Below are 15,436 nucleotides of genomic sequence, written 5' to 3'. Positions count from 1 at the left end.
TTGAGGGCCATCATAAAACAAACTTCTTGCACATAAGGGGAGAAGCTTGAGACTCCGAGCCCTACTAACAAGCAGGGCCTTCTGCTGGAATCCTTCAGGGGGCGCCACTCACAAAGAATACAGCTCCTGAGATAAGGACACACAGGCTACCCTGCAGTCTCAGATCCCTGCTGCCCTCGTGGGCCACAGCAGTCAAGATCATCCACTCGCGTGCAAAGCTGAAGGGGTTGTTCCAACAGCTCATGGATTACGCAAAACTGGATTCAACATTTTTTGCAGCTAAAATAACCATCATTAAATTCCATTTTCCACAACTTTTCTGAAGTACCCTCACATCTTAAAGAGTAGCATGCTTCCAGTCAACGTTGTAACAGAGATTTTTTTAAAAATCATAAAGTTCATTTGTAAGGACTCATGTCTGAGTTACTAATTATGGCTGCTAATAAAGGAAAGCTGAGGTGGAACTCCTAGAACAAAACTCTACCTACATTCTAGACCCTACTGACAGTGGATTTCCAGGTGCTGTTCTGAGAGAGCTCAGGAAACTATGTAGAATCAGGACTAGTGTATGGAGCACCCATCGGTAACAAGTTCTCTAGTTGTTTTCTTTTTTTTTTTTTTAAATAAAGATTTTATTTATTTGAGAGGTAGAGTTACAGAGAGAGGGAGAGACAGAGAAAAGCCTTCCTTCCGTTGGTTCACTCCCCAAATGGCTGCAACAGCCTGAGCTGCACTGATCCGAAGACAGGAGCCAGGTGCTTCCTCCAGGTCCACGTGGGTGCAGGGGCCCAAGGTCTTGGGCCATCTTCTACTGCTTTCCCAGGCCACAGTAGAGAGCTGGATTGGAAGAGGAGCAGCCAGGACTAGAACCAGTGCCCATATGGGATGCTGGCACCGCAGGCGGAGGATTAACCTAGTGCACCATGGTGCCAACCCCTCTCTTTAGTTGTTTTCTTTTCTTTTTTGACAGGCAGAGTTAGACAGTGAGAGAGAGACAGAGAGAAAGGTCTTCCTTCCGTTGGTTCACTCCCCAAATGGCCGCTATGGCCGGCGCACTGCACCAATCCGAAGCCAGGAGCCAGGTGCTTCCTCCTGGTCTCCCATGCGGGTGCAGGGCCCAAGCACCTGGACCATCCTCCACTGCCTTCCTGGGGTATAGCAGAGAGCTGGACTGGAGGAGGAGCAACCGGGACAGATCCGGTGCCCCGACCGGGACTAGAACCCAGGGTGCTGGCGTCGCAGGTAGAGGATCAGCCTAGTGAGTCGCGGTGCCAGCCTTTCTAGTTGTTTTCAAATGAAGAGATAGAAGACTGAGTTTCCAGAGAGAATTGCACCTAAGCTTTTGATGTCTTGGATCTGCAGGCTTATCAACCAAATAATGTTTAGTTTGACAAAACAAACTAGAAAGATTCCTTGCTCCCTGTCTTTCCCATTTTCCACCATGTATCCACGAGCTTTCAAAGGTTTAACTGACAGTTGCGGGGTTTATGCTTATGTTATGACGAAGCCCTGGTGGAGTGGCTGGTGTGTTCAGTGGTCTCAGCGATCCCGGGATCCACCAGAACTCTGTAGTGTTAACCTGAGAGAGTGATGGTTGTGTTTGCTTATTCACCACTTCCAGATTCCGCTCTGAAATTTCACCATGGATTCAGTTCTGAGGGCTTAAAGAACAAAGACAACTTCACATCCTACCAGGGCTGAACCCTGACCTCACTCATTTCCCGCACCTTGACATCTTCCCAAGTAGAAATAGATGTTTAAAAACACTGCGGGCCAACGTGATGCTCTTCAGACCCACACAGGGCTTTAATCCTGAGGCCCTGCTGAACTGCCGGAGCACAGAGCAGTGCACAGGTGGTTCAGGTTCAGCATTTTAGACCCAAGCATTTACCGGGCTTCCTTAGGCTTCCCATTCATGAAGAACCCTGGCTGAGGGAGAATTTAGTAAGAACAGATGTGAGGCAGTGAAGGGGACAGGAACGCAGTGGTTGTAATACTAGCATTCTCCAGCAGAGGCTAACGTCAGTGTCACGCGCAGCCTTCGGGGTCCCACCGCTTCTCTGAGGCCCAGCCTTTCCCCCAGTCTAACAAGCAGGAGCTTGTTGGATGAATGGATCCCTAGGTATTTGGAAATCCAAGAAGAAAGCGTTTATTCTTTTTAACTTACATTTTTTTCTTGATTCTGTAATGGACACTGGTATATAAAAGTTGTGGTGGTTCTCCAAAATTCATTCTATAGGGAAAGGTGGTAACACATTGCCGTTTTCACTGAAAAAAATTTTCACTAAAAACTTTCTTTAGAATATGAATGTTCAAAACAGAAACAGAGTTCAAAGTCTAGACAAATCTTCAATTTATAAAATATGCAATCAACAGGATAATTCAAATATCTTAACAATACTTTAACTTCATTTTTAACTAGCAAGATACAAAATAAGTAAATAGTCTAAGCTTTTGAAAACAAGAAGTACAATTCTTAAGTCTCTCCAGAGTTTTAGCACTGTTATTGAAAATGTATTTTGCAAATAGAATTTAGGCAGTGTTAAATTTTATAAAGTGTTTTATTCTGCTGTAGTTTAAGTGATGGAAAACAGCAAAAAAAATCAAAAGAAGGAAAGAAAAGAAAAATGAGAAAGATAAGAAAGCAGGAGAAAAGGCAGGTAAGAAACAAAATCTCCCTTTTTACGAAATAATAGTTTAAAATCTGGAGCTACTGCTGAACAAAATTGTAGTTCTCAAAGTTTCCTTGTTTATTCATTCATGTGACAGAGACACAGGACAGGGAGCCTCCATCCACTGAATCACTTCCCAAGTGCCTGCAACGGATGGGCGCTGGGTGAGGCTGAAGCTGGGAGCCAAAATTCAACCTCTGTCTCCCACAGGAGCGGGATGGACCAAATCACTTAGCCCATCACCACTGTCTCCTGGAATGCACACTGGCAGGAGGCTGGAGCTGGGAGCAGAGCTGGAACTGGAACCAGGCACTCTGCTGTGGGGTGCAGGTGGCCCAACTGGCATCTTACCCACTAGGCCAGAGCCCTGCCCCTAAACTTTAAGTAACTACCATCGCATTCAAGACCAGCAGGCTTTTTCCATAAAGGGCCAGATAGGAAGTCTTTGAGGCTTGTGAGTGATCTCTCAACTCTTCAGCTCTGCCGCTGTGGCATAAGCAGCCAAAGACAACATGTAAACAACTGTGTTCAACATGTAGACAGTGCTCAATACAACTTTATTCGCAACACAGGTGGAAGCCACAGTTTACAAACCCCTGCCCCAGACTCAAGTTTGTACAGTGCACTTGCAAACTTCTGGGGCTGCGTGACAAATCAATGGTGCCACACAGATTAAAAAAAAGGTTGAGTCTGCTCCTCTCAGTTCATCTGAAAACCAGGCCTTGGCATTTAAGCTCACTTACTATAAAAACTAGCCAAGCCATTATTCTTTAAAAAAAAGAGAGAGAGACTTACTTATTTATTTGAAAGGCAGAGGTACAGGGACAGAGAAGGAGAGATAGAAAGAGGTCTTCCATCCGCTGGTTCACTCCCCAGATGGCCGCAGTGGCGGGAGTTGGGCTGGTCTGGAGCCAGGAGCTTCAACCAGGTCTCCCACATGGGTGTGCAGGGGCCCGTGGACTTGGGCCATCCTCCTCTGCTTTCCCAGGAGCATTAGCAGGGAGCTGGATCAGAAGTGGAGCAGCCAGAACTTGAACCAGCACACACATGGGAGGCTTTACCCTCTGCACCACACCGCCAGCCCCAGAGCCATTATTCTTCCAAGTGCCAGTGACCCACAGATTTCTCTACGAGGAATCCCAACTGACAGATCTGAGTATCAGCTGCTTGGCCTACAAACAAGATCTGTGTTCTTTGCATTCTTCGCATCCCAGTAATGGAAGGGTGGAACCAATTTTGGAAAACTATGTGATCTCTTGTGAGGCTCTTTGAAAATGTAAGAATCTTAAAAGCCGCCAAGTTGTTTGCTGTTACAAGTGGCTATGTAGGCACAGGGCTGAAAGAAGGGGCTTCCCTCCCTAAAGCACTGTGCTTGTGGGCAACACCTCTTAGCTCTCACCCGGCATCTTGCTCTAAGCAATGGGTTTTGCTAACTTCCACAATCACACAGGGAAGAAAATTCAGAGATAATAAAAGGTCACACAACTTAATTTATATGTTGCAAGGGTGGGTTCATGTTCGAGTTTTTAAAGACAGGTAATATCAAAACTTATTAATTAGAAAACTGAAAAAGGAGGGAAAATAACTGGGAAAAAAAAAAAAACCACAAATTTTCTTTGGAGGAAAAGGAAAAATAAGGAGATCCAGTATGGTAGATTGGATCACTACTGAGCTTAGGATTAGAACTCCCTTCCCTCCTCTCCCCATGTGTGGGGTGCACCTCTCTCCTTCGACTTTGGGTGTTACCAAGCTCGCTTTGGCCAATGCTGTGTTAGGGGGTCTGGCGTGACAAAGGACTGAAGAACCCGTGCGCAATGAGCTTGTACTCGTGCGTCTCTGCCGTCTCCATGAGCAGACTGGGTTCTCACTGCCTCCTTTACTAAGAGGAGCGGGGCTTCAGGCAGAGCACAGCCGCCCTGCCCAGACCAGCCAACCCCCACAGAACCCAGACACTAAATAATAAGCAAACGGTTGGTCCCTGATGTTCTCTGGTTGCTTGTTACCCAGCGTTTTTTGTAGCAGGAGCAGCTGATACAACAAACAGCTTATATTTGCTAAGATCTCTTCTAAGTGGAATGATAACTTTATCATGTGTCCGCTTTGATTCCAGGAATGGGCTGTCACACCAACTTGGTGACTAAGTGACCTGGCAATGCAATTTATTTGCGCTGCAACTTGCTGGCACACGTATGTTAAAGGTTACACGTATACACACACACACACACACACACACACAGCCAATAGAGATTTTACATTTAACTGAATTTCCAGATTCTCTTTAAAACTTAGGTGTGGCAATGGTGGCAGCAGCCTACATCTTGGGGGGGTGGGCAACGACAATACACTGGACAGGACTGAGCGTGGGCGGCCTCTTGCAACAGGGCTGGTGTGCTCTAGCTCATCCCGAATCTTAGCGTCTCCTAGTCCTGGGAACACCAAGTGCCACTCACAGGCGCAGCTGGGCTGAGGCCTTCCTTTTATACTGCTTACAACAAAGACAAACATTTGGTTTTTTTCTTTTAAAATGAAATCTTATCTAATTTATCAAATTAAAAAAAAAAAGCTCATCAAACCATGGAAGAAACATGCAAGATGTGTCCATTTCTGACACCACTTTTTCAGAGGTTTAACCCCTTCGCACCAACAGTGTTTTTCTTTTGCTCCTTAAACTGTCATGTTCACATATTTAAAGAACGTTGGTTTGCAAATGTTGAATGGAATCTCATCATTTCTACCCGATTCTCCATGGATTCTAATTTAATTTCCTCCTCTCAGTGTCAAATAAAAAGGTATCACAGGTTGCCATCGTGGTACACAGGGTAAGGCCGCCGCCTGCAACAGCAGCATCCCACTTCAGAGCGCTGCCTTGAGTCCCAGCTGCAACGCCTACAGTCCAGCTCCCCGCTAGTGCACCTGGGAAAGCAACAGATAATGGCCCAGGCACCTGGGTCCCTACTACCCACGCAGGAGACCCAGATGGAGTTTCAGGCTCCTGGCTTCCACCTGGCCCAGGCCTGGCTGCTGCAGCGGCCATTTGGGGAATAAACCAGCGGATGGAAAATCTCTGTCACTTTGCCTTTTGAATAAATAAACAAATAAAATCACTTTTTACATAACACAGGTGCCTTGATTGTTAATTACAGAAGAAACGCTTCTGGTCCATTTTGGCAAACAATTTTTCCTAGTTTATTTAAACATGGGAAGAACAGTCCATGTAACGTCCTATGGCAACCAGAACGCACATCCATCTGGCACGTGCTGTGTTCTTTTCTCATTACCTGGGAAACAGGTTGTCAGGTGCTCCATCAGTGCTTCTTGGGTGACAGGTTTTCTTGCCGAGTTCATTGCTGAGATGGCCAAGCAAAGGATTTCCCCGAGTGGAATAAACTGCGATTGACTGATGGGCGACATGCTGATTGGTGACACATCACCTGCAGAAAGACAATTTTCAAGTGCGTGGTTCATTAAAAGACCCGGCCAATTGTCGGACACACACCCTCACACATATACACCCCTCCAGGCTTGCATCCACCCCTTGTATTATGTACAACTCTGAACACCACGTGCGTGACAGCCACAGCCAATTCCACTCAGGTGAAAAGGCCTCCACGTGCCGTGGCAGCTCCTGCTGCTGTGACGAATAGAACTTCCCTTCACGACTGAGCTCTCGTTTAAACAGTCCTGAAGCTCTTGCAACAACAAAGCTTTGCAAAGTGATTTCTGTTTTTATTAACTTGGAGCGGATTTCTTTAATAACTGCCATTCACATCTCAACAGATGCATTTGTGGTAACTTGATGATTCATTCATCCAAATATTGAGTGCCTTTCCGTGTCAGGCGTCTGCGGGTGGGCTGGGAGCTGCAGATAGCTCCCCTCCCCCCAGACATCTCTGTCCTCACAGAGTTCCTCAGTGGAGGAGACAGACAGTAGGTCCAAGTTCACAGTGTTGTGTGACAGGTGCACAAGAGAAGCCTGAACAATCAGCTCCTAGCAGAGAGGAGAGGGCAGTGGAGCACCCACTGGAGGTGGGGGGGAGGTTGTAAAGTTTCCCCAAGGATGCACATTCCAAATCCAGTGCTCAGCAACAGTGTGTCCAGCGGTAGGAGATAGAGGAGGTAGCAGGAGTGAGCAGCAGTGTGTCCGGCGGTTAGGAGACAGGGGAGGCAGCAGGAGTGGTAGCCCCTGCAAGCAGCTGTAGATGGGAAGGGGGTGGGGGTGGGGGGCAAGTATGTTGGGATAACCCTGAGGGACGGGCTGAATGCCCCAAGGCTCTGATCCTAGGAGGCACTGTAAGCCTTGGAAGGAACTTAAGGCATGGCAAAGGCAGATGTGAATTTCGGAAGGATGACTCTAGGGGCATCAGGAAAGGCCTGGCGGAAGCAGAAGCCATAGAGGAAACAGATGATGATTCACCAGGACACTGGCTCAGGTTGGCACCCTATAAAAGGCCAATGGAGGCAGGAGAGGCTGAGGACCTGGCCTTGAAATGGTGAAGAATGGAGACTCTGGAGGAGTTGTTTACCTGTGGAGCAAATATCTGTCTTCATTTAAAAATTTTTTACACCATAGTGCAATGATTGGTATGTTTCAAGGATCCTTAGAATTTTCTAGACATTTTTGGAGTGGCGGTTTCACAGCAGAGGGAGGGGCTGAGAGGTCAGGAAAGTCTGCTCACGGCCCCTGAGTGATCCCTGTTTCACCCTTTGGTGTTCTGTAAGACTTCACTTAAAAAGAGGCCGTAGAGAAAAGGCAAAAGCTAATCTTACTTTCTGCAGGGGCTCACATTATCTCCCCTTTGTTTCTGATGCAGGATTTCTGTTTTGTGTAAGGCCTTGAACAAGACCCTTCCCAGAGGCTGTGTGAGTGTTCTGGCGGAGCAGGCTCCTCACCGCCAGGCACTCAGGACTGTGCCCAGCCATTCTCTGCAGGAGAGCACAGGTCATCGGGAAACAACCGAATCCTGCTTTGATGGCCTAGATGGGAAATGGACTGGTGGATGAAGGCAGGCAGCGGGGCCTGGGAATGAAGACTGCCCTGCAGGGGGTAAGTTCAGCAACTGCACAGACAGAGCAGCAGGACACCAGGGTCCAAGGTTGGGTTCAATGCTGGCTCATTGAACCAGCTCGGTTCAATACTCCCCTCTCTCTGGAACCACCAACCCTGTTGTGGTTCCACCAACCCTGTTATGGTTCCATCAACCCTGTTGCGGTTCTATCCTCTGCGATGGACATGGAAAGAACAGGTCACTGCCCCAATGGCTGGAGGGACAGGGAAGTGCCCAAATCCAGAGAAGGAGCCCAGAGGAGATTAAAAATAATAATAACTCATCAGAAACCAGGAACTGGGCCAACTCAGCCCACAAACTTCTGGAACTCAAGGGACAAAAGTATCATAATGAGGAATTCTCTCAGTATTTGGTGTGGTAGCCTCTGGCAGAAGCCAGCGCATGGAATTTTGGCCTGATACTGGGGCTGTGAGTTTCCCTGACTGGCAGGTAAAGCTCAGTGCACATGGTGACTCCAAAGGGACAGAAGAATGTGGGCTGGGACAGCTCAGTGGGAAAGTTTGCTACTGCCTAGAAAAGTGTATTAAACTTTAGGAAAAAACCTTGTGTACTCTCTATTCAAACAAAGTCTTCTAAAGTAACTGGTAATAAATGCCCCAGAGGTGGCAGCAGTAGAGGTGGGCGGGGGCGTTGGAGCCACACCTGTTCTGTGTACTCTCCCTGTAATTCCACCACACTCTCAGACTCCAGTGTGTGGCTCCTTCTCTCTCACTCCACCCCTACAGCACAGGAAGACAGCCATCGAGGCCAGCTTTCTTGCTACGTTGCTGGCCAAGCCACATGGACCTCAAAATCACCAGGCAAAAGTCAGATGAAAAGGAAGGTGGTATTCGCCGACAAACAGGGAGCTCAAAGCTGACTCCAGGGCTGCTCTGGTCTGCATACGGTTTGAATGTGTCCTCTAAGGGTTCATGTGCTTGCCCGAAGCTTGGTCCCCCCGGGGGAGACGTTGGGAGGTGTGGGGAACCTTTAAGAGGTGGAGCCCAAGTGGGTGTTAAATAGGTCATTGAGGGCCACGCCCCTGGAAAGAAGCAATGCAGTTCTGGGTCACAGGACCCAGCTTACCTCTCTGGGTAAGAGAGCTGCTATAAAAGGGCAAGCCCGGCCCCTCCCGGTTGTCCTGTCTCACCATGTCTCTCCCATGATGCCACTGTCACGATGCCCTCACCAGAGGCCAAAGTGATTGGTCTTGGTGGATGTGAACCCTGCACAATTGTGAGATAAATAAACCTCATTTCTTTATAAGTACCTAGGCTCAAGTATTTTATTACCTCAATAGAAAACAGACTAATACAAGTACCTTTTGATCTGTGTTACCATTTGGAAAGCTAACACCTTCTAAAATTTGCCTATCAAAAGTAAGAACTTCTCAGAAGACCAAAGACACAAAATTATTAACTATTATTTTAAAAATGTAGGTTGGACTATTTCCTGATTTGTGCAGATTACTAGAGGAAACTTGAGCTGTCTACAAAAATGAAATGATCATTAGCAAAATTAACTACTTCACATCGTGCCCTTCTGCCTTTGGCTGAAATGACCTTAGTTTCTCTGCCACTTCGGAATTTCCTTTCGTGCACTGCAGTCAGCTGTAACAGCAGCGGACTTCGTGTGTCTGAACTGCATTTGTTAGACAAGAGTTGTGCCACCGCAACAGTGAACACACCCAGAAGCTTCTACTTAGGGTGTACAACAAGACAGAACTTGGATGTTCTAAATAACCATCTCCACATCATCTTGTTTTTACACTGCACTAAGAGAAACTACTTCCTACCCCATTTCCATGCCCAACCCCAGCAGCAATTCTACCCATGTTGCTAAGATCAGTTCCCTCGACCGTCTCCATTCCCAGTGCCTTCTTCTCACCTCTCCACCTCCAAACCACCACTGTCAGTCTTCCCCTGGCCCAGCGTCATGGCCCGATGATGCTCAGCCTTCTTCCCTGCCCACACAGCAGCCAGGTTCCCCTTGGGAATACACACAGCACAGCACCTCCCTGAACAGAATCCTACAATGACTGAAGACAGCACCTACGGGACATCGGGAATCCCTACTAGTCCTACAAGGGCCCACAGGATCTGAGGGTGCCCACCTACCTCTGGGACCACCCTGTCTACTCCGTCCCAGCCTCCCTCCCCATGCCACGCTCACAGCCGCCTCTGTTCTCTAAACACACCAAGCTTTCTCTCAACTCCATAGGACCTTTTTGCATCTGACTGGTTCTCATCCTTTAGGTCTCGATTTACACACTGCCTCCTCAGGGAGCCCAGTCGTGACTCCCAGATCTAACGCTGTTCCAACTGACTGAGTGACTGTCTTCACTGTGTGTGTGTGTGTGTGTGTGTGTTTACTCGTTTACTGTGTCTCACCCACTAGGATGTAGGATCCATGACCAAAGGAACTGTGAACACCACGTTCCCAGTATGTAAAATGATGCAATGCTCACCCCAAACACCTAATAAATGTTTGTTGAATGAATGAATCTCCATTTATAACATAATCCAGGGAATTTCTCAATGTTTTAAAGGATTATGATTTAACTCATGTTTTTGCTAAGTAATTGAAAAAAAAAAACTAACTAAAAGAGATAAAATATACTAAGCTATGCAGTCTTTAAGACTATCCTGAATAATTTCATGAACATCAGTCTCCTAAAACATAGCAGTTGACACAGAAAAATAAGTATATGTTAAGTGAGGTTTAGAATATGCATTTAAGTTCTGTGTTAAAGGAATCACAGGTATCTCTTAATACAACATGATATATTATTCAGGTTTACCACTATTTTATGGATGCTCTATCTATCTACTTAATGAGCCAACTAATTCTCAAAGTGTGCTACTAGAAAATTCTTCCAACTGGACATTTATCTTGTCAAACACAACAGAATGAAAGTACTGTAAAAGTATTATTAGTCACAATAATCTACAAATGCCATCACATTTTACATAAACCATGAGCTATAAATTACTTAATCTACAATTTACATGGATGGATTTTTCTATCTTCAGAATTAGTTCTGAATTCCTTCATAAGAATGACTCATCTAAAAACTCAAAAGTATTTTATGGGTTAATAAAGTCTAAACTGTTATATTTCCATCCTATTGTTCTAAAAAAAAGAAAGGGTAAATGAGATTTCATTTAAGTTTATTTTCTTACAATCATCCTTTCACATATAGGTTTCAATGGATATTTGTCATCTCTACGATCAAATCTAGGATCATTCTGGTAAAATGAACACAGGGCCTTGGACAGAACAAGGATCCAATACCTTTCTGTTAAGTGAATTTAAAATGTGAGAAAACATGAAAACATTACAATGGTAAGCAAACTTCAGTTTTAAAAGCATTTAACATCCAAAATGCCAGGGGCCTTCAAAAAGTTCATGGAAATGCTTATTATGAAAAAAAGTGCATGGAATTAAAAAACTTGTTGCACCAAAATAAATGCATCTTTTGATTCCATTGCTCCCCAAGCTTTCTGAAGTCCCCTTGAAGGTGGGTGAAACTGTGGATGCTGCTTCCGTGTAAGGCATGGCTGACGGGGACGTGAGGGGTGGCTCTCCTGCACTAGAGGCAGGAAAGGGTGTGGGCAGAGCAGGAAGCAGCACGCTGAGCCCGGGGGGAGTTGGGATGCGCTGGGCGCCTCTGCAGCAGGCTAGGGGCCAGATCGTGGTAGACCAGGAGGCTGAGATCTTATTCTTGCTGCTGTTGGGGCACCACCCATGTTTTCATACAGAGGAATCACATAACTTATTTGTGTTAGAAAATCACTCCTGGACAACTGTGGAGAATGAACTGGTGCCGACTACCACCACTCCCGCGGGTGACAAGGAGGGCCTGGAGCCACAGGTGGCCATCCTGCAGATGCCTGCTGTATTGTCCACAGTTGTCCTCTCCGCCCTAGGAAAGATCTGTATCAAGCATGTGCGTTTTTACTGTTTAAACACTCTATTAAAATTAAAAAAAAAAAAAAAAAAACACTCTCTTTAGTCTCCCTTCCAACTTTTGGGCAGTTTCTTTAGTTGGAATGACTTCAAATAATTCTCTCACATAATTCATCCTTTCAAGAAATATTCAAATACCTATAATATATCAAGTGCCTTAGGCAATCCAGTTCCAAAATTCTTTGCATCTTGGTTCTAGGTGTGGGCCAAAGAATGATACGAAGTAGTGCCTTTAGGAGCAGTTTTCATTTTTCAATCACTAACTCAGGTCCTCTGAACAACCCAATCTTTGCATATGAGGGAGGGCAACACAATTAGGCTGTGACTTGTGACAAGTCATCCTTCCCTGGATGACATTTGCAGATTTCCTAAAGATGCCTCCTAGAAAAGCAAATGCGCCCTTTTCCATTTCGTGTTAAAGTAACCATCCTCATACGACGACGTAAGAAGAGGAAAGCCACGATCTCCCCAAAGGAACTGCATCACAGTATCACAGTAAATGATGGCCTTGAAAGTACCCCAACATCCATCTTCCACTTCATCCTTCTTCAAATAATCCACCTTTCTCTTCCTGGACCAGCATTCAGTATGAATTATCCTGTCCATTTTAAAGCACCATTTTTCATGAAAATGTTAATTTAATCTACACTCTGGTTGAAGTGACCTTACTGAGGCTCATGTGTCAAAACAACCGACTTACAAATGCAGTTCTGAAACTGTATTAGTTTGTAATTGGAGAATTTCCAAGGTAAAAATTCAAGGAGGTATTTTGGATAAGCACCCAGTCTCTTCAAACAAAACTACGCACCCTGTGCCTGTTTGCTCTTGTAAAATGCGGGTTTGAATGGAAAGATGCACAGAGTCTTTCAGGCTCCAAATTTCCAAGTTCCTACAGAGGCAGCAGGACTCTGGATAACAGCACGACACGGCACTCCCGGCTAGCTCCATCTCCACCAGGCTGCGAAACTACTTTAACGCTCATCTGATCTGAAAAAAAGCAGGCTTTAATTTAAAAAGAAATGGCTAACTATATTGGCTATTAATTTCTTCCCTTGTAATAAAGCCTTCATAATTTACTCTTCCTAATTCAAAGTCCTGTGTTCCTCAGGACCAAAGCCTGCCTTTTTTGTTCTCCGAAATTAACACTAAAGTTAAAATTATGGATGCCAGTAAAATTAGCACGTGGAGTAGATACTCTGGCTCCTCATAAAAACAGCCACACGTGTCTGGAAAGCACACAGTGGCACGGGGACAATGCAACTCTACTCTTTTCAACAAACTATTCACAGAGCTACTAATTGGCCAAGTTTTATAGTAAATGTCCTTGGGTTTGGGGAAATCAGAAGTTACTCTGAAGTTACAGTTAAGTGAATAACTTCTCTGATGTACAGCATTGGACAAATCTTGTGTTTTACTATTTAATTCAATTTATTAAGCCCTATTTTATGTGTAAATACGGTGTGCTTCTTTTAACAGAAGGTCTGCTACAATATTTTTTAAAAAGTTGCTCTAAGAAAACACATACTGCTTTCCCACACTCTTGAAGACCACAGCCCCGACAGGGAGACAGAGCATGTGGCTCCCATTAACTCCCATGCTGCTACGTTTTAAGTAGCTTTCCTTTGAAACTAGATTACTGTATTTGACTTTCAAATGTTTGTATTTGAAATTTAAAAGAAAACTGGCATTGAAAAAAGCACTTTGACCAGTTTACAGTGGGTTTGTTTTAAATGCCATCGATTTCAGAAATTTATGGGTGAGCTTTTACTGCAACCCTCAATGGAAAGAAACTTGACATTAAAAAAACTGAATTCTTAGAATATTTAGAAATTCTATTAACAACTTTCCTAAAGTTTTGTAGTGCTTTATTTCAACATCTGATGGGTCTCTTAAGGAAAGTCTAATTCCTAAGCTATTATTTGAATAAACTGTTTTAATTAAAAAAAAAAAAAAAAGAGAGAGAATGTCAACAGGAGGCTCCTATTGAGGTTGTTCTTTAGCAATGAGTTACCAAGAAACTTCTAAGGAGAGCCAAGTCCCACAGGAGTAATCATGGTGGCTAAGCCACGCCCACAAAATGCACTGACATTCCCCAGTGTCAGCTGAATCGTTCTGCTATTACCTGCCTCACCCACAGAACGGTAGCTACTTGAACTGACCTATCAATCGGCTTACTGGTTCACAGAAGAAACCCACCAACTTCCCAGTTACACGTTTTCATTAGTCATATCAGCCATTGCTCTCGGGACTGAGATTTGGCAACTGCCAGAGAGGAGGAGAGAAGCAGCCACAGAAGTGCATCCAAAGGACGGTGATGCGTGCAAGTCCACGGCCAGGGTGCCAGCTTCACCGTGCCCAGACTCGACTCCAGGCATCTTCTCTGACCACCACAACTAACACTTTGGGGCCACCTGCTACCTGCGGTAGATCTGCTGTTGTAAAGCTAGGGTGGAAGCATGAGCCATCTGACCAAGTGCATGCTTCAGCGATTCACACCTTCACTGAGGCTCCACGTGACAGACCAACAGCTGCTAGTACAAGCACGATGTGTGTTAGGCACCAGGGAATCGAAACGAACGGAGTATTGTTCACACGGCGGCGACTCCAATGCTGGTTCAATCTACAGGTCTTACACCCAAGGCCCTGCTATCTGCAAGATGTTTCCCAGCACCCGCTGCTACCTTGTTCTATGGTCCCTCTTCCAGAAGTAAGTTCAAGCCATTTACCACCAGGGATAAAAGCACAATGAAATACCAGTCCTAGCAGCCAACAATGAAGATCTCTCAGATTTCATGCAATTCTGTAAGATACCTGGCTAACAGGAGTTTCTGTGTCAAACAGTGTCTTCCTTTTCTTTACCATAAGCGAATATTCCACACAGGACAGAACCTGAATGCCTGCTTAGCCAGGAGGCACCTTCCTTCCATCTCCAGCCTACGGCAGAACCTAGTCTATCACTGGAGACACACTGGATTCTCCCACTGCCACTGAGGGCACTTCTCAGCTACAGTCCTATAAATCCATCTCACATCCCCAGGATTATTCCTCTGTCCTCATTGTAAGTTAAAACCATCCCAGATGTTTCTCAACCTTTGCTTCATCAGTTTAGCTTTAACAACTGCACTGGAACTGATTTTGGCAATATGCAATTCTAATAAAGTGAGAAGGCCTAATTAAATGTAGCCCAAATATGAACAGATTGATAGTTCCAATTAACAAAACTAGACTGAATGACTGCTACTGACTCCCCAATAACTGAACATCCTACCACCCCTTCTACTGCTACACAGGTTTTTCTGAAAACAAACAAACAAAAACTAAGAATTCAGAGGACTGAATGAAAGTCCACAGCATCAGAACAGTCAGAACAGACACACAGAGAACGCTTCCAACTCACTATACCCAGAAGTAACTTTTCTTTCCAAGGCTGGCATTACAAGACAGAGGTAAAGACCATAGAGTTGAAGGCAAAACAGTAGGCTCACGCGATGGACACTTGTTGAAGCAGTTAAAACTTGGGACACCCACAGCTCATATCAGGGTGTTTGGGCTCAAGTCCCAGCTCTGCTTCAAATTCCAGTTTCCTGCTAATGTACATCCTAGAAAGTAGCTGGTGATGGCTCAAGTCCCTGGGTGCCTGCCATCCACATGGGATTGAGTTTGTGGCTCCTAGCTTTGGCCTGGCCCAGCCTGAGCCTTTGCAGGCAGTGAATGGGAGAGGTGCCTGTCTGTCTCAAATAAAAAATGAAA

The 15,436-nt window shown here is 45.3% G+C and overlaps 1 protein-coding gene across 7 annotated transcripts in view; it reads right to left on the bottom strand.

Annotated features, from left to right (window-relative positions):
• Positions 1-15,436, bottom strand: part of STOX2 (storkhead box 2) — a 255,624-nt gene that overhangs the window by 16,700 nt on the left and 223,488 nt on the right. For 6 of the 7 annotated variants that reach the window (XM_051832732.3, XM_051832726.3, XM_051832766.3 and 3 more), the window contains exon 2: positions 5,951-6,103. In XM_051832732.3, coding sequence (XP_051688692.1) covers positions 5,951-6,103 — 153 coding nt within the window. Of the gene's footprint in view, positions 1-2,167; positions 2,228-5,950; positions 6,104-15,436 lie in introns of those variants that run through there. The other variant, XM_051832784.2, reaches the window with a different exon arrangement.

The sequence above is a fragment of the Oryctolagus cuniculus genome, chromosome 2 (genome assembly GCF_051225735.1).
Source record: "Oryctolagus cuniculus isolate XC-2025 breed Fujian yellow rabbit chromosome 2, ASM5122573v1, whole genome shotgun sequence".
NCBI classification, from domain to species: domain Eukaryota; kingdom Metazoa; phylum Chordata; class Mammalia; order Lagomorpha; family Leporidae; genus Oryctolagus; species Oryctolagus cuniculus.
The sequence above is the reverse complement of the archived record's forward strand: the minus strand, read 5'-3'. Positions and strand labels throughout refer to the sequence as shown.